At 28.8% G+C, this 19,662-nt stretch overlaps 1 protein-coding gene across 1 annotated transcript in view; it reads left to right on the top strand.

Annotated features, from left to right (window-relative positions):
* LOC107163691 (neural cell adhesion molecule 1-like) overlaps window positions 1–19,662 on the top strand; it is a 168,364-nt gene that overhangs the window by 104,531 nt on the left and 44,171 nt on the right. The window contains exons 2-3 of the mRNA XM_015511234.2: window positions 2,638–2,809; window positions 9,380–9,534. Of these exons, the coding sequence (XP_015366720.1) occupies window positions 2,638–2,809; window positions 9,380–9,534 (327 nt within the window). The remainder of the gene's footprint in view (window positions 1–2,637; window positions 2,810–9,379; window positions 9,535–19,662) is intronic.

Consider the following 19,662-nt stretch of genomic DNA (forward strand, 5'->3'; position numbering starts at 1 on the left):
GAGTATATTATTATTATTATATTATACACATATTGTACGGGTGGTTGTGGTCTAATAATGCGTGGATCACAGACCTTATCGCGTACTGGGGATTTTGCTTACAAGGAATTTTACCGACCAGAACATAACTGCGAATGTTCTCAAATCACCCTGCGGCAGCATCCATTTTTTTAGACTCTTTTTTTCCTGACACGCTTCGGAAATCGGTGAATAGCGGTGGTCGAAAATCACTGCAGCTATTTTAAAAACATGAAACAATACCACAAAATGTCGATACGAGAGTAAATTGAGTTTTTTTTGTTTAAAATCAGAATTGTGTTTTTAATACATTCGCTCAATTGTTGTTATCGCTCATTTGACTTTGATATCATCTGGACTGCATGCAGCTAGGTTTAATTGACAAATAATTACCTATTTTCGTATCTCACCGATATCTTTCGAACCAAAATCCTCAATAACTTACGATATTTTTATAATTTAAATCAATATTCTGTGAAAAATGTCGTTGATCATCTTTGATCGGGGTTCACAGGGTTTATATATTATTTTATATAATATTTTAGATGGATTTCCGATATACTCTTGGTGCTCTTGAACGATCGAAGAAATATAAAACTGGTAAATGTGACATTTTTGCAAAACAATAATAGTTGTGAAATAAGGATCCGCATCCTTTGGCACTGCATCAAAAAACTGAACTCTTACATATTATAAATATAAAATACATGTCGTTGAAGCAATAAAATTGTGTCTAGGGCGTATTTCTTATTTTTTTTTTTTGCTATTTGGTTGGCACTCTCCGAATAACGAGAGGCCTTACTAGAGATTAATGAATTCATAATTTGAATGACGGTTGTAACTTCGTCATGAGTGTAACACCGCGTGTTGCAGTAGCGTCAGAAGAAAAATGCACGCGTTAATAATATTATTTAGAACGATTTATTGTTTTTTTTTCGCTGTTATTATTTACTGCGTTCTATAAAGATGACGTTTAGGTATGGTATATGACTTATATCGTCACGGTGTTCACAATAATATTATGTGCACGTGTGCTAGTACAGTTAAAATGCACACTAGATGAATAATCGTAAGAAAATCATAAGAAACTATTCCGTTATACAGTGAGTGGGTTGTAGAATCTTCTCGACGTTTTTCTATATACCTAATTATAGTAACCCGGTGAAACGAGAAACGCACAAAATGGCGTTTCACCCACTGCATATTAATACCCGAATCATATTATTATTCTGTCAGATGATTCTGCAGGTACGAATGTTTGCGGCTTGATAAAAATGCAGTGATATGAGTGTAATATGTAATATGTATTATTGTGCAGCAGTCATCATGATTGTACGAAACCAGACGGAAATGACGTCAATATAATATAATAATAAAATGCCGTGTCGTGATAACGGTCCAACATTTTCACGACAAATTACCAATTTGATATTATGACATTATTGCATCACGTTTGAACCACGTCGCCTCAGTCACGTACTGTATTTGCCGTTTCGGTTGTTGTAGGTGTTGTATTGTTTATCGCAGGAAACGATAACAAATACGTGGCCGTCCGCCACCGCGATGACGAAAATTCATCTCATAAATCTGACGGTATGGTTTCTTTTTTTCCTTTTCTTTTTTTGACGGCGCTCTACTATAGGTACTCGACAGTCGACGACCACGTTACTAGCGAGTTTCTTTTCGTTTGTTTTAGTTAAATCGCGTGCGAATAGCATATATTATTTAAGCACGCACAGACCATAATATTGTTGTTACGTGTTGGATTAATAATATTAATAACAATAGGTCTGAAATAACTATAAACATGGTATCTGGTATATAGTAGGTAGGTACCTGCATATATTCAGATAATATTAGAATGAAAATACTATGCGACACGGACGTTAATTGAACGATTATTTTAGATAAAAGTACCTACACGTATATATAATATATATATATAACATAATATAACAAACGACCACTTGGGAAAGTGAGACAACACCATCTTTCTCTGTCATACGTATAATAGACTGCTACTCACTGCATTGCACGCATTACCATGGTCTATCCATACTTATATCACTCATGGTACCTACCCTAAAAATAATGGTCAACAGAATTATCATGATGAAATATCGAGGAATCAAAGTGACAAAATGTTTTTGCAACTGGTCTGGCCGGATATGTAATATTCTTTTATTTTTTTATTTTTATATAATATAATATTATTTATTTACTGACAATAATCAAATAACAGCCAAGTGTGTGTGTTCGGATTCCCCAAGATAAAATAGAGTATCATATTTGAAAGATGGATATATGCTCTTATCTAGCCTCGGATTTATCCCTAATTATTATCCGTTTTATCAGGAGCATTATTTTAGAAGTTTATTTATAATAGTAGGTAATATAACAACAACAACAAAAACACACATAATGACAACGAAAGATATAACTATAGCGTAGATTATTTAATAGATTAATATCATATAGAGCACAGTATTATATAATAGTCGTCGAGCGTTTGATTGCATATTGGAATTCGAATTAAAAATGTCAGTTGTGTTCCCGGCGCTGCTCGACCAATGATTATGTTCGATTAGTAACACATATTATTTTTTCTCTGTATTACAGTGCTTGTAGCGATCACGGGCTGCGCTTCGCAAACCATTCAGATAACGCCCAACGAAGAAGAACCGGTGAGAGAAGAACGGTCGAAATACGGCGTGACATGTTATGGCCCAAACCTCAGTGAATTCCAATGGCGTGGTCCCGCGGGTATAATATCACAGAGCCCGCAATTCAGGTGAGATTTTCTGCAGCTATGGAAATATTTTACTCTACCCGTTAATACGCAAAGTGTTTAAAAATAATATTTCAACGCCGCAAATGACAAAGTCTTTATTTGACTCTGATAGGTACTTTTATTTTTTGAACAAAAACTACGGCCACCTGTATATGGACAAGATTGCGATAATAAAATGAAAATATTTATTTCGATCAATATACTTAACATATATAACAGTATAATATAATAATATAATATTAAATACTACGATTTACGAGGTCCTTGTGATATAACTCGCAGTAACGGTGGTTCTTTAGAACATCTTAAATATAGTAATGTACTCGAAAATCGTTTTTATAATAATATTTCAGATATCATTGTGAAATTCTAAAACCTAATGAGATATCTTTATTTTTTATTTGTAGACGCTATTTTACTGGTCGATTAAGGCATTTTCTAAAAAAATTAATAACGTCAAACTACCACTAAGAATATTATTAAAAATGTATTCCGAGAATTCAAACTAAATATTTATGATGATTTGTTCAAAAACATTCGTATCATTAATGTTTTAAATTGTTGCGGACGAATTACAATTTTATTTTACGCGTTTTCTCCTTGTCCCTTTTGATTTGTTTTACGTACCTAACTCAATATAGTGATAATATTTTAAATACCAGCCTTGATTTGAAAACTATAATAATATAAGTGTGCGGAGTATCTATACATGGTAACAACTGATAATAAAATCTCAAGTATTTTTGTTTACACTATTGTATATCAGATTTTGTTACTCTGAGATATAGTACTATATTTATTTCACAGTAACAATTTATGTTACCTAACTCTTTCTCTTTGTGTATATTTATTTCAATAGTTATTAATTAGTAATTACTATATTTTATTTAACTATTACAACCAGTGTTTCAACTTATAGTTTAAAATAATATTAGGATTAGGTAAATTTTCATTTGAATTACACTGATATTATTCAAGGAACACATTTGGAGTTTTTTTTATTTAGTATAACTGAAGATCGATCACATTTATAGTAATATCAATAAGCAACGATAAGCAATTACACAAACTGCAACTTAATTGTTTTTTATCGGTTTTTATTTGCAACATTTCAAATAAATTATACAACTGAGTTATTTTTATTACTAATATCTAATCAATTCATATTTGAATTGCCAATTAACACATAATATAGAAATTAATATATATATAAAAAAAAAAATGAAAATAAATTGAGCTTTTATTTTGTATTTAATTACTTTGATGGGATTTATATACATATTAACATTTGTATTTGTATATCTATATACAGCTACGCATAAATTATCTTGTCTATTTGACTCTCAAATGAGCATAGACGTTTTTCTCTAAAATTGTTCCTCTATATTGAATTTATACACAAACAATATTATGCAAATATAGTAATCCATATACACATTATTGCAAACGAACGGTGGCAAATAATAATAGAAAACTATTTTGCCGCATTCCTACTTATAAAGTTTAATTTCAACATCAAATACCACAGTATTATAAATTATTTGTATAATAATAATATGGTTAATATAATGGTATTCTTATGTTCGAAGATATTATTACTATTATAGGTATCCGTGATTTGATGTTCATTTCAAAGCAATACCAATTGTAATATTGTATTTGGTTATAGCATTTAAATCTTGTTGTTTTTATCAGTTGTAAAAACACTCACTATATCCGCCACTAATGAGACCGGCTTATGATATAAATAAGATTGAATGCGACGACATTTTTTGAAAAAAACATTATTAGTAAATGATTAATAGTATTAATATTATTGATATTACATATTTTAATAAAATGGTTAAAAAAAATGCATGCTTTTATAAATTGGTATTATTGAAAAAATCCACGGACAATGGACATAGAAAATACTTCAATGGATTGTTGGTCACTTATAAAACGATAAAATAATGTTCTTGACTAAAATCCCTGGCATATATCGCCCAGCGCTGTTTATGACGTACATTTTCCGACCACCACTCCCGAGCACATTTGGCGAAGGTAAGCGTATAAAATTAATACCTCGCTCGATGTGTACAATTTCCTCCGGGGCCATATATTATATTATTTGAACACGTACCTACTGTATATATCTTATACGCTGACGACATATCTGTGTTTTTCGACAATAATATTATTAACGAACGAAATACAAATTAATGACTGTAGGTACCTATTCTATTATATTACTATCGGTATGTAGGTATATTATTATATGCAAACAGCAAAGTTAATTAATTCTAATATTCGAAGTATGTACTATTGTATTATATATTATAAATTATAATATTATTATTATCCCATTTAGTTATCCACCACGATTCCCAACGGTGGACATAATATATACATGTATACACGAAACGCCTGTGTGACACGCACGTTTTCATTTTTTTCCCCTCTCCAGTGATTATAATCAGCTATTTAATCAACACCATATTATAATATAATTTGTATTATTTTATTGTATGTTATATAATATTACACGATTGTATTCCCGCCGTGCACGTTTAAGTACCCGAATACACACATTATCATGATTATACAACGTTGAATAACTTTTAAACTTATTTTTTGTAAAATTAACGCATTTGAACAAAATTAATAAGACATACTTATTAATTTATAAACATGCATTAGGTTAGGTTAGGTATAACTGTGTTCAGTATAAATATTACTATGGTTTAGAATTTGAACGAAACAAATGATGTATTGGGTTTACAATTATATGTTGTTTTTTTTTTTTTATTTATTTTTAGTTTTGGTCTCTGATCATTTTTTTTCTAGTAGATTGAGTGTTTCTGACGTTGAATTTTGACCTTATCCATTGGTTAGACATTTTTATCTATTTGGTACATTATCCTAGTCGTTTTTTGAATTTCTCAGTAGTTTTTCTTTGCTCTTAGATGGGAAAACCCTAAACGTTTTAATTTATAGCATGTCCAATCTCAACGAAATCGATCTTGGTTCGATTTTATTGCAAAATAATTAACTTAGGTATATGTAGTTAGTCGTATTTTGTATCAATTACTTATCAAAGTATAATACAGGAGTAAATATCTTTACTATTTTTTTTTATCTACCCACAGTAAGCATAAGTTTCATGAAAATATGATATTTTTGTTTTATCGTTATAATCTTGGCATTTTGTATTTTTTTCTATTATATTCAGATTTAGGTGAATTAAACTTATACCACATAGTATAATATTTTGTAAACCATAAAAAGTTTTAATGATTTCGAAAATAGCAAGTTAATCTTCTTTTAAATTTTATAGATGGCGAATTTATTGAATTAAACATTTTACATTAATTTAATATATTAATTCTTTTAAATTGTTTAGTAGGGCAAGCTTTAAATTTACTATTTAAATGCAAGACTAAACTTATGTATGCATTATTCCTTTCAGAAAATCTTCAGAATATTCAATTATTAATTATTCACTTTCTTCTAACAAATAAATAATTAAATTGTGCTACAGTTATCACAATGAATCAAACTCTGTTGAGAATCGTTTATTGATGGCCAATGACTAATTGTAATTATTTATCGACATCAGAAAGACAAATTATTAATAATTAGATTAATATTAATTGTATTATAGGTGTAAGGTGTAACCATACAAATAGCAATGATTACAATGAAAATATGATTTTTATTAAAATTCGAGAGTCAATTATTATTATCTCTATTAAGTTATTGTACTTACATTGATTTCTATTTAGACAAAAAAACATTATTTTTCGCGCGAGAAAATACATATTTTGTAATATTGTAATACTACCGTAAAAATTGACTTCAATAATGTAATTAGATTTTCATATAATATTACTGAAAATGTATACAGAATATCGAATTTACATTTATTGCTGTGCCGTTTCATATCCAGATGGGTCGGCAGCATGGTTATAATAACACGATAACTTGTAATTGAATAAAAGAAGGCGGCATGCGTTGATTTGTTTATTCATGTTTTTCGAGACTTTATTAGGTTATGTATCTATTTTTGGATTAAGTTACTTGTTTATTTATTGTACATGTGAATAATAATACAATACATTACGCATTAACAATGAATCGCGTTTGTAGTTCCACGTGAAACTTATTTTCATGTTATTATAGTATAGTTTATCATAACACAAAGATAATACAAGACATAGCTTGGGCACGTTTTAGGGATTTATTAAAATAGAATACTTGGCAATAATATAAATACTTGCGATTGTGGTAGTGTTCCACTACAGGATTTGCACGATATGGACGATATGGTTGCATTTGATTTATATTTATATTTTTCCCCAGGACGGTGCAGAAAATAAAATCTTCTACGGTGCATTTATAGGAAACATCCGTTTCTGACGGTAAAAAACTGTTTTGAATCGTAAATATTTATTATATTATATACGGAGTTCATTCATATTGGTTGCATACAATGTGGGCCACCGTGATTTCTTGTAGTTTTCCAAAATAATTTTAGTGGGAAAAGGGCTCTCGTTATTCCATCATCTATTGAATACGAACAACAAGTGTATGTAAAAAATAGTCCAAATTAATCAATGATTAATGTTTTATCCAGAATAAACATAATATGTACGTAATTTATTATTTTAAAACAATACAATATGTATCTATTCAATTTTTTTGCTATTATTGTTATTAAAAATATTATACTATGAATAAAACTTGTACTAGGTATTTAAATATTTTATACTGCAGTACCAACTGCATATACGATTATTGTAAAATCTACATATTTTACGCATACAAGTAATTTTATTTATTTATGTTAATTAATATTTATTAATATAGGTGAATTGTTTAATGAAAACGAGACTAATTATTATTACCATCGTGTATGAGCAATGTTCAAATTATAATTGTATTACTTACGTAAATATATTAAATCCAATTAACTGTCGGATTTTTTTCGTGAAGTATAAAATAAACAGAAATATATTATGCACGTCATATTTAATGTACAAGGTAGAATAAATTGAAAATATGATAACGCTGATGTTCGTGTAATTTGTATATCTATATACCATACATATAATAAACGTTATTAAAAATGGTCGTACGAAATAATTGAGAATTCTAATATTTGTTTGTAATAATGTTACTATTGTTGGTTTTAGTTGAGTGTGAACTTTGAGATATCAGAAATAGTAATTGAACATAAAAAAAGTAGGTATTATTGAGAAAAAATAAAAAAGTTATATGTTTAAATCATAATTTTTGAAATATAAGCGCCCGTGATATTGAAATACTAATCTTGATAACAATTATTTTTAACCCTTATTACTTTTTGCCCATCCATGGTTCATAAATATAGGTATAAACATTCATAAACATTAGAACTTCAGAAAAAAATAATACTTCCCTTTCCTTTTGTAGGTCGCTCTGTGAGAACAATCAATTGTTCGTGAACATTTTAATTGATAGAAGTTTATGTAAAATTACGCTTAACATTTATTTTTATAAACTACTGTAAAAACAACTTATGGATATTACCATACATTTAAAAACCTTTTCCAATAACATAATACAGTTCATAACTTTGTATTTGGAAAAAACTAAAAATGACTTTGGACATTTTTCTAAATTTATTTAAAAAAAAAATATATATATCTTGAAAATTTTACCATGACTTTAAAAAAAAGTATCAATATTTTTTAGAAATTTCTAAGTCTTACTGTTATTTGTTTTTAACAAACTTGTTTCGAAAAATAGGTCTTACATTATACCTTTATTCTCATTTTATCTGTAATTTGTATTTTAGTTTCTCCAGATAAATATTAAAAGTAGGTACTGGAAATCGTATTACTTTTGACCCCTTAACGGATCCAATTTGCTTACAACAACTACTCTCGAAGTTGAAGATCAAAGTATTTTTCCTGCCTACTACAGAAAGTGTTTTTTGTCATAAAATATAATAATATAGGAAGATTCATTAAGCATGCACACCCTCTTTTTTCTCCAATAATGCAGCTATATAATATATATATCTAAGTTGTGTAATTTTTAAATATCGTTATAGAAAATTTTTTCAATTTTTTGTATTACCTACTTAGTGTTCTGCAGTGACACAAACAATCATCTTATTGCATTGTTATTTCGAGGACGTATTACTTTTCATATATTTAGTGCTAATTTAACAATTGTTTTACGATCATAGAATTAAAATTTAGAATACATAAAAAAAATCAAGTTTTGATTCTATAAGGAGGGGGGGATTAAAGCAATCCATTCGTCATCTCAATTATTAATCCGATAACCATTTCTAAGCGACAATAGTTTATAGTCGCGTAACTACAGGATGACAATCATTGCGTTTATCCTTAATTGTAGGGCGATTCTCATGGTTCTTGTGATCGATTGAGATTATTTAAAAAATAAAAAAAATAAAAAATAAATAAATAGACATGATAATTTAATAATACAACAGCCCAGCTATAGCTCTATTCGCAGTTATACATTTATAAACTATGTCGCATATTATTTTGTTTATTTACATTGTCGATGACTCCACAGGGTGCATTCGCAGAAGTTGGCGATGCAGCGGAACCAGACCGGACTTCTATTGGTGTTCGAGACGGTCAAACAGGAGGACGTGGGCCGTTATTTTTGTACTGCATCCGGCATGGACGGACGCGGCCATTCCATCAGCATCACGCTGACCGTGACTAGTGAGTGTATATAATATCGTTCGTTAGTTATCATCGGCGCCAGTAGTTTGTTTCACAGTCCATCAATCACTCCGCCGCCGTGCAGTATAGGTACCTACATATAATATAATACACTGTACGGTCAGCCCCGCGGAACGTGGGAGCGAGAGCGATGGAATTGCATGTACGAAAATAATATGTTATATGTATGTGCCGACAAAACTTCTGCTCGGTAGTGCCGATCGATCGATCGAAAACTCGGACCTGTGTGGAGGTGTTGTAGACCAAAATGGTTTAAGCGGTATGGGTACTCCGTGGCTGTCGAATTCGCGTCAGAGGGGCTACGACGTATGTGTCAAGTAATGCCAGGTGCGCTGAGGGCGAGGTGAAAAACAAACAACGCGCGTCGGGCTGCGATCCCGGCCGAAGATGATCAGCTAGAGCTTATAAAATAATATATACCTGCAGTGTAATACGCCAATGACTGATACTATATATATATCTTTATCTCTCGCTCACACAGACACTCTCATCACTATATTAGTGATTTACGTACGCGCACGCTTACGTATAAAGATGTATATTACAGTATTGCGTATTATATTATATATATAGCGTAATCTTGTTCCAAAGTATTTTTCGAATATAATATCCGACTTTTTGGACAAATTGCCGCACGTTAGAGTTTAACTCGAGACGAAAAATTGATAGGTCCAGCGAGAAGTAGCTACAAACTTTTCGCTTAAATACTTTTTTCAACTTTTTTCCGGTTTTTTATAGTATTTTTTTTTCACGATTTAACTTCAAACGCATGTCATCGAGTCGGTGCGTTTACTTTATTTTAAATATACTACTTCGGGCATTTTTATACAGTTTTTTCGATTAGATTGCATCAATGTATTAATTAATTATAAAGAAAAACTCTCTCGTGTAATATCATCAGTTTAAACGCGCCAGTAACTTTTCTAATCACGTTAATTATAATATAGTCGACAAAACCCATTTAATCAATGTCGATTTGTTTTTAAAAATATTTCATATTTAAATGTTTATATTTATTTTGATCACAATATTTGAATAGAAAAATGTTTTCTTTATCATTATCACTATTATTACTATACTAGTTCTCTGCTTAAGCATCAAACGAACAAGCAATGTAATTTTGCATTCTTAACTCTTTTTTAATTCAAAAAGAAACTTCTACGACTTGTAATTTTTTGATTGTATGATTACGAAAAAAAATGTCTCCCTCGTGTGGCGACGTATGCCAACTAACCTAACAATATAAATAATAATAATAAAAATAAAAACCATAGTAATAAAAAGACAGAACAATATTATATTATTGTTTTTAATCATGATAACATACTCTTCGTGTTTTCTTAAAATGCCACATTATTTTGTACATACCAGTTTACGTAAATTTTTATTCTAGAATAAAATATGTATGTTGAACTAACCGATTAGGTACGCACTACGATATAAAGTGAATAATAGTATGTTATAATAAATTTATTTTAGCAGCATTGTATAAACTATCACAGCATAAATGGAACACTTAGATGCTATGATTATTATTTTGAAAACTTTATAATATATATGAATAATTTATTGACTTTTATTATTCGAACGAAATGTCAACGTCAAATCTGTTTTTATTTTCATGACTTGTAAAAATGAGTTTTCGTGAAAAAACGTTTAAGAACCATTGCATTTAATGTTATAGTAATCATTTTCATGAAATAAAATTTGCCGTTGAACGCAAAAGGTTGTCTCAAAACAATCAATCGCTCAGATACTATGACGTATCTGCACAAACAGTTTGTTCGTCTATTTTATGGTAGACTATGATATTAATATTTTCATCTCGCGTGACTCGTAAAAAATGTTAATAATATAATATACAATATATATTACATATATATAACTGTTCATCGCGGTCGTATTGAAATCATATGACTCATAAAAATAAGAACTATGTACTTAGTTATAACGTCTATATTTGAAATAATGTTTTATTTTAAGAAATATACACGTAGGTATGCCTACATTTGTTGCGTTCAACCAAATACCGCTTTGGTCCCAGATAGTATATATTTATTATAAGTCACTTTGAAATAATATTCATTAGATTTATTGTTGTTATTATTAAATATAGAGTAAGAATATGTTAATCATATTTCATTTATTTTCTTAACATATCCCCGTACTTGAAATATATTTTTATACATAAACCGTATATTGGTATACGAAACGACAAACCCGGATCCAACTCTATATTATGTAAAAGTCATTGTATGCCAGTACAGGTGGGTTATAAGTAGGTAAAATGAGATAAAAAATCGTAAAAACGCCAACGTTATGTCGTAGACTTTATTTTGTTTAAATTAAATCGTGTTTGTATAAACATATAGGTACTTTTCACGTCTCTGCAAATTGCTAATATACGGTCGATGTGGATTTAAGATATTTTTTTTGTGGATATGTATTTTGTGCGCGTTTCGTGGAAGGCCGTGAAGATTATTAAAAAAAAAAAACCCTTGTTGCCGTGTAAAGCAATCACAGCATTTATTAGGTACAGTTGCATGTATACGTGTGTAGGTAAAAAGAAATAATATGCTCAAAACAACCACCTCGATGCTGGAGGCGGCGGTCAATGACGTTGCTTTTTCTCCCGTCGTGATATTATACATGTTCCAAGTGCGCCTCGGGCAAAGGTCTCGATGGGAAAATATTCGTCATTCCTTCCACTGTAGGTATACGATCATAATAATAATATGATATGAATATAAGCATAATGTGTGACTGAACATGTTCAGGACCCTTCTGAATGCCACGAATATTATTCCCATCAGTCTTGCAAGAGGCTCTTGCACGTGTTCGTGTGGCATATGAAACATTGTGGACTTTCACCTAACACTGAGCACGATAAAGTAATATTGAGCCGTCCGATCGGCGGTACGCGTGACGTTCCTGTATTTGTGTGTGAGGAGGAGGGGGGTTGTCGATATACTGCGGGGTTATAGTCTGCGGTGTTGGACTGCGGCGCGTAAGTCCGACGAAAATTTCGAGTTTTTTTTACCTCCACACTCGTGAATGTGGAATGAGAATTTAATTTAAACTAAGATTTAGGTACCGATGTTCGTTATTGGGGCATTATCATCTTCGATGTGGTAGCGCGCGTATTTAGGTGCGGTGAGGGATTAATATGTTCAATATTGTTCATAGCTAATATACCTAATCGAAAATGAATTTATATTTCTTGAAAATAAACGTTATTTTTTCCTGATTAGGATAATATGAGAAAAAGTTTAACAGGTTGGCTATCACGTTGTCTGTTTACCCTGCATGGCTCCAGTCAACCTGTTAAGACAGAGACATGGTAATTGTCAAGGTCAACGGGTAAACTTTGATTAAATTGTTCTGTAAATAAATGTATAAATAATATAATCAAATGCAACTGACAAAAAAAACTTTGTTTTAACTATAATAATATGGTTGATAGATTACTTTTGATAGTAGATTCTATTAGCTACAATGATTATTGATTGATATAGATTTACAATGATCCCAGAGTACGATATGATTATAATGTTCATGATAACTGATAACGTAACATCATAATAATCTGTAAAACATTCCATCTACACGCATATCCTGCAGAATCAATGGCACCAATCGTGGTTAACATTTCACACCAAACTTAATGAGATCAAATCAACGATCCTTTATTTAGTCATCCTTCTATCATATCACACATTTCCTTTTTGACCTTAGTTTAGCTGTCTTAATTTATTCCATTCAGACTACAATAAAACAAAACTAGGTAGTATCGCGACACTATTATCATTATATATTTATATAGTGTATATTTATAAGAGATTATTTGAGAAAAAAAAACTTTATCTAGTAATAATACGAAATACTCAGAACAAAATCTTTAAATTTTTTTGTATCAAATTATTATTTATTTATGCTGTTTGTTCAATTTGAAAACAATTATTATAGCCTAGACATGATAAAAAAAAGTACATAAAACATACACGAAATGTAGCTGTTTTGTGGCTTAATGACCAATGATCGCATACAGTCGTTTATAGGTAATATATTATGATAAACATTATCAACTATTAATAACATGTCTGTCTAATGAATATTTACCGGTCGCGGTATACACAATACAATAGGTATACAATAAAATATAATATCCGTTCTGAAATTTATAATTGGTTTGATTGCAACTATAGAAAGAAAAAAAAATCGAAATTGATGATAACAATTGTTTTTCTGAATAGTTTTGAACGGATGCTCATGGATGGTTTCGACTTACATATTTTTACCTTCGAAACTGTTACCATATCCTGTACCATTATCACTATTTGTAAAATGAGTTACTATATATCTACATAACGAGGTTTTGATATTTTGTGTGAGTTCGCGTGTGTAAATACGTGATAATAGACGAATATTTCATTAACAACAACAACATCAACTACAACAATAACATATTATAATAACACTATTATCGTCGCACGCGAATCATGGTTATAAGCAGCAACCACTTTTGTATCCGGCTATTATGAAACTCTCTCGTTTAGTAGTCTAGGCCATTAACAATAACTATTGTAATAGCATGGCGTCCTGATGCAAGCTGAACGAGCGATTTAAGTGAAAATTAGGAGAAACGCGAATATATTGACGTTGAATACATTTGCGTTAATGAACCTGATCGTGGTGTCCGACATACGGTGGTCGTCTGCTTGGACGAATAACAACGTTGATTGATGATAATTATAATAATAATAACAAGCGCCTATTATTTAGTATTTACTACCTCCTAAATCTACGGGTAGTTTATTTTGTTCGAGTCGCAACATTCGTTTTCGGAGGTACTTAACTTCATTCGAGTATCTACACTGTTATACGAAAATGTTGCATCTCGCGATAACGTGATTATTAATCATTATTAATAATTTATGTGCGACATATTAGTTTTAACAAATCACCCGATCATCAATTATAATATTATTATTATTATTATATTCGTAACATGTGTGAAATATCTGGGAACATCCTAAATACGATGTATGATTTAAAATACAGTGGAACCTCAATAAGTTGAAATTCAAGGGATATTTTTTTGGCTTGTCGAGGTTTTCGATTTACTAGGATTAGGTTAGGTTAAGTTATTCAAGGGAACGGCATTTATTTCGACTTATTAAGGTTCCACTATTTTATAACAGTGTAAGTAATAAAAAGATTTACTTCTATACGTCTACCGTATAGTCTATAAACGAAATATATACCTAGGTTTACTGTATGTCTGAACATAATTTTATACAACATTTAGTTTTTAGAATTTATTGCGAACGGGACTCTTGATACTATAAATTATAATGATGTGTTAACTGCTTTAATAGATTTCTGTCTTATAATTAGTAATTTAATCGTTTTTATCAAATTCAAATACATTGCATTAAACGCAAACAAATATTTTATTTATTATATATAAAATTAAGCAAACGGATGAAATATATAGTCAAAATTCAGTAATCACTAGTCACTATTAATAACAGTTTTGGTTTATTATTATTATTATTCTTTTTTTGAGGAAACTATGTGTTATATAATATGTATTATGTATTTTTCTTATACGTATAATTTTTAATCAAAATTGTATTCATTATAATATACCTATAAATATCATACGATTATATCAATAATAATGCGCAATGTGTGTAAATGTATAAGGTCGTTTGAGTTTAATTTACAATATTATGTAGACTGCATCATTAAAAACATTAAAAACAAATACGGTAATTCCAAGAAATTTGCACTAGAATTTCATTAAATACTTATACTTTGAGTAATGTGGAGTTATTAGATATTACTAAATCACAACGTTACACAAAATATAATATTGTAGTGATATTTCCAATAATAAATAATAAATAATTTATAGTAAATAAATTATTCAAAAATATAATACACTGTAAGACAGTATTTCGGCCAAAAACGATACAATTTTTAGTCTTATGTCATATTAGCCATTGTTGCCAACGAAAAAGAACATAACCTTCCTCCTAGTCGTGTTATAGTAATCATATAATTTATTTTTGAAATTAAAAATTTTTTTTTGTAAAACCATGTATATATGTTATATATATGTAATATATTTCATTAAAATTTTATCGTGATAATATTTGAGTATTAATTTACTGTTCATTGTGTTCAAAACTCATACATGTATTTTCTAACTCTATTAAAAAAATCATATGCTTAAAAATTATAAAAATCAATTTATATTTCTTCTTCTTCCTCTTCTTCAAATAACATTCCTTTAGTCCTTGGATACAAATTTAACCTTAATAGCATATAAATGTCTACTAGAATGAAATGTTATTTGATTTTTGATGCATCTCACGTTCTTTTGTATCGTCTTTCTCTTTCCTCTTCACGACAAGTACTTTTTCCTGTTGTTTTCGCTTTGGGGGTATGCAATTGCGAAACTTCTCCAGTCTTTGTTCTAAAAACACTTTTGAGATATTACTGGTATAGTAGCATGCTTATACTTATTGTTTTTTGTGACTGATTACTTCCTTTAATATTATTTATTTATTTTGAATGTTTATAAAAACAAATTCAGTTTTTAAATTGGAATGGATCTGATCCTTCAATTCAAATAAACAAATCGATCATAATAAAATAAATAGGTACCTAGGTAGTAACTATGCATTTTGTTCCTGCATATTTAAATTTATTTAATATATCAAACTTTTTAACATTTGTTTATTTTATTGTTTTCGTTTCGTTAGTTCAAATTGATGTTCCGCCTAAGGTTTAAATTATAGGGAATATTATTTATTAATTTCCCTATGATTTTACCTTTATCGTTTAAAATGTTAGGATATTAATATATTAGAGCCAACTTTCAGATTATAATGGAATATTGGACGTCATATGGCATTTTTTTTTGCTTAAGAAAAATGATTGAGAAACTTATTTTAAGACTATTTATGTTTATCATAGTAGTATCGGCGTGTGAGTGATTCTAAGTGATATGAATCATCTTTGTTTATAAAACATAAAATTAATTTGAATTTTTAAGGTTTCCCAAAAAAAGATTAAGCGAGTGCTAAAAAAAAAAAATAATACTTTTACTTAGAACAGTAGTTTGTCGCGAGTGTTGATGATGTTCTTGCTGTTGAAGAACATTTCTGACGTGGGGTATTTATAGATATGGTTTGGCTGCTTCAATATTTTTAGTATTATTGTTGTTAGCCTAACACCAACCGTTGCGTCGAGTGTCGTTTTATATTAAATAAGTTTTTTAGAGTTTAAAAAGTTTTTTTTTAATCTTGGCCACGGATGTCGATACAGATCAAAAAATTTAAATTTTTTGACCTATCGCATTCAACATCCTTTATGCTTTGGTATAATTATTACAGGTGCATTAATTTTTAAGTGATTTATGTATGTAAAACATTTATGAATAGTTAATAACTGATTTTTTTGATTTTTGAAACCATATAATAAAAACCAATACAATGATAATACAATGGACTATTATTTAATCAGTTACTGTCCCTTGTCAAAAAAAGTGCATACTTTCTTTATTATTGTGATTCTTAGAATATTAATATTCATTACAAATAGTTTAAACTCAGTTGTTTTTATTTTGTAGTTATTCGTTTATGGTTACCTACCCATATAAACAATAGTATTATTAAAGCTTACCACCATAATAATAAAAAGTGTCACGGGATTTTATATGCGTTTTTAAATTTTAAATGTATAGTAAATCATCATGTTAGAAATGAGATTTAGTTTCGGATAACTATCATTAGGTTCCAGATTTTTCTAAAAACAGTTGATATTGCTTTAATATCACACGCCTTTCACGGTCTATCGTTATTTTTCTTAGAAATATGTGTAATTCAATTAATTTATTAAATTCGTTCTATATAGATCATCACTCAAACGAGTTAGTAAGGTAACAAAACAATTTATATACAGACGATTAGGTTTATTTTAAAAAAGTTTACCATGCAAAATAAATTATATATATTTTGAATATCATATAATATTATAATTTATAATAATATGTATATTATATATATTCTTTATATCAAATGTCAAATTATTATTATTATAAACACTTGAAAAACAATTTAGTTGTATAAATGAATAGGATACAATGAAATATAATATTGTGTGACACAAAGATCCATGTCAAAATGTCACAGTCAATTAATGAGACATAAACGTAGATGTTGTAGATATAAACATGTCACAAGTACTTAATGTATTATTCAAATTTAAAAATGTAATTTATCAAAAGGATATTTTGAATTCATATTTTTTAATGGAAATATATCAAATTATATACTAATATGTAATTTAGTAACATAAGCGATATAGTGATCTATTAATGTTAATCATCATATTTATTATTTAATAAAATATGATGAAGTATTTTTAAATAATAGCTACTTCGTAAAGTATAGCTATAATAATAATATGACTGTGGCAATGAAGTTAAAATAATATAATACTAGGCATAGTATGTGTTATATGACATTTAATATTATAAAGTTTATTAATTAATTTTGTATAATATGTATAAATCATAATGGACATTGCTTTATCTGGTTAATAGGATTGTATTTTGCAACGTGTTTTTCGTTAATGTAGGTAACTATATTAGGTACTATACCTTTTATGGTCACTTCTCAGATATCACATTTGCACTGTTTTTCTACTTATTAAAATTTAACTAAAAAATAAAGTACTTAATAAATAAAGTAGTCGTTTATATATATATATTTTTTTTTTTTGAGACGTTCTCGTGCATTACTGAAGTTTGTTAAATGTGTACTTAATGACTTAATGACTGAGTTTTTTCCTGGTTGATATTTTGTCTAGAATGATAGAAAAGGGATCCATAAACGTTACTCGAGCGTCTTTATATTTCGTACTGTATGTATTTTGTGGTAGTTTCACAACCTTAGAATTAATTACAAATTTAATAAAATATGCGCAATATTAAAAGTTCTATGATACAACTTACTAGTAATTTTGTTATTTTTGCCATTATATCAATAAAAATGAATTTAAATACTATTTCTGGAGTGAGAACTAAAATTAAATTACTAAATTAATATACATTTTTATTATCATATTATTATTCTAATACTTTTTTAGTCAAATTGTTTGAATCAAATTAGATAAGTTGGATGAGTTTCACAAATATAATAACAATACAAAAATATAATAAGCAAAGTACGTGATCTACTAACTCCTATATCAACATCTTAACATCAGCACGATATAGCTGTTACGGTTTCGGTATTTCATACAACACAGTGAAGAAAAACTGTTCAAGCTAATAAAAATACCTATACATGTATAAATCAATATATATCTTTGAAATCAAACCGCAGCTATAAGCCGTATTTCAGTAATAACTTTATTTTTGTTACTTATTTCATTCGTAAAAAAAAAAAGTATAAGTGGATTACAGGTACTTGTATATAAATGATATATACGCGTTTATAGATTGAAAAGGTTTAAATCTTTTTGTGTGTTATTTGAGATGAAATAACCTTTTGGATATAACGTATGGTTGTACCTCGTGTGCGTAGGTGAAATGTATACATAACATATATTATATTATGTAAAGTATACATAATATATCATATGCATATAATATTATATAAAACGTATCATCGAAATTAATGACTTTTTTACAATATAATCCACTTACGCATTTATACATGAAATTCATTTTCGGAATGACTTACGACCGAATAAACTGTTCAGCGAGTATAATGTGTTCGTAAACAATTTCTGCATAAATCGTTATAACAATAATACATGTACGCATTAAATGCATTATATTTTTCTGTGTAAAAAATCGAATCACTCGGTCGTCACGTCAAACGAACATCTCAGCATAATAATGGTATTATTTATATTATTACTGTACCATAATATCTTATTATTATTATTATTATTATTATGTACATACTAGTATACACTACGATTATGACTTATTTATTGTTTGCCTACAGTCGTTGGTAAATATTTGGTGGTACGATCATCGTAATGATACAATTATGTGAAGAGTTGTCTCGGCCGAAACCGTTT

Source organism: Diuraphis noxia, unplaced genomic scaffold (assembly GCF_037042655.1).
Source record: "Diuraphis noxia isolate RWA-SAM2 unplaced genomic scaffold, SU_Dnox_SAM2 contig0002, whole genome shotgun sequence".
Lineage (NCBI taxonomy): Eukaryota > Metazoa > Arthropoda > Insecta > Hemiptera > Aphididae > Diuraphis > Diuraphis noxia.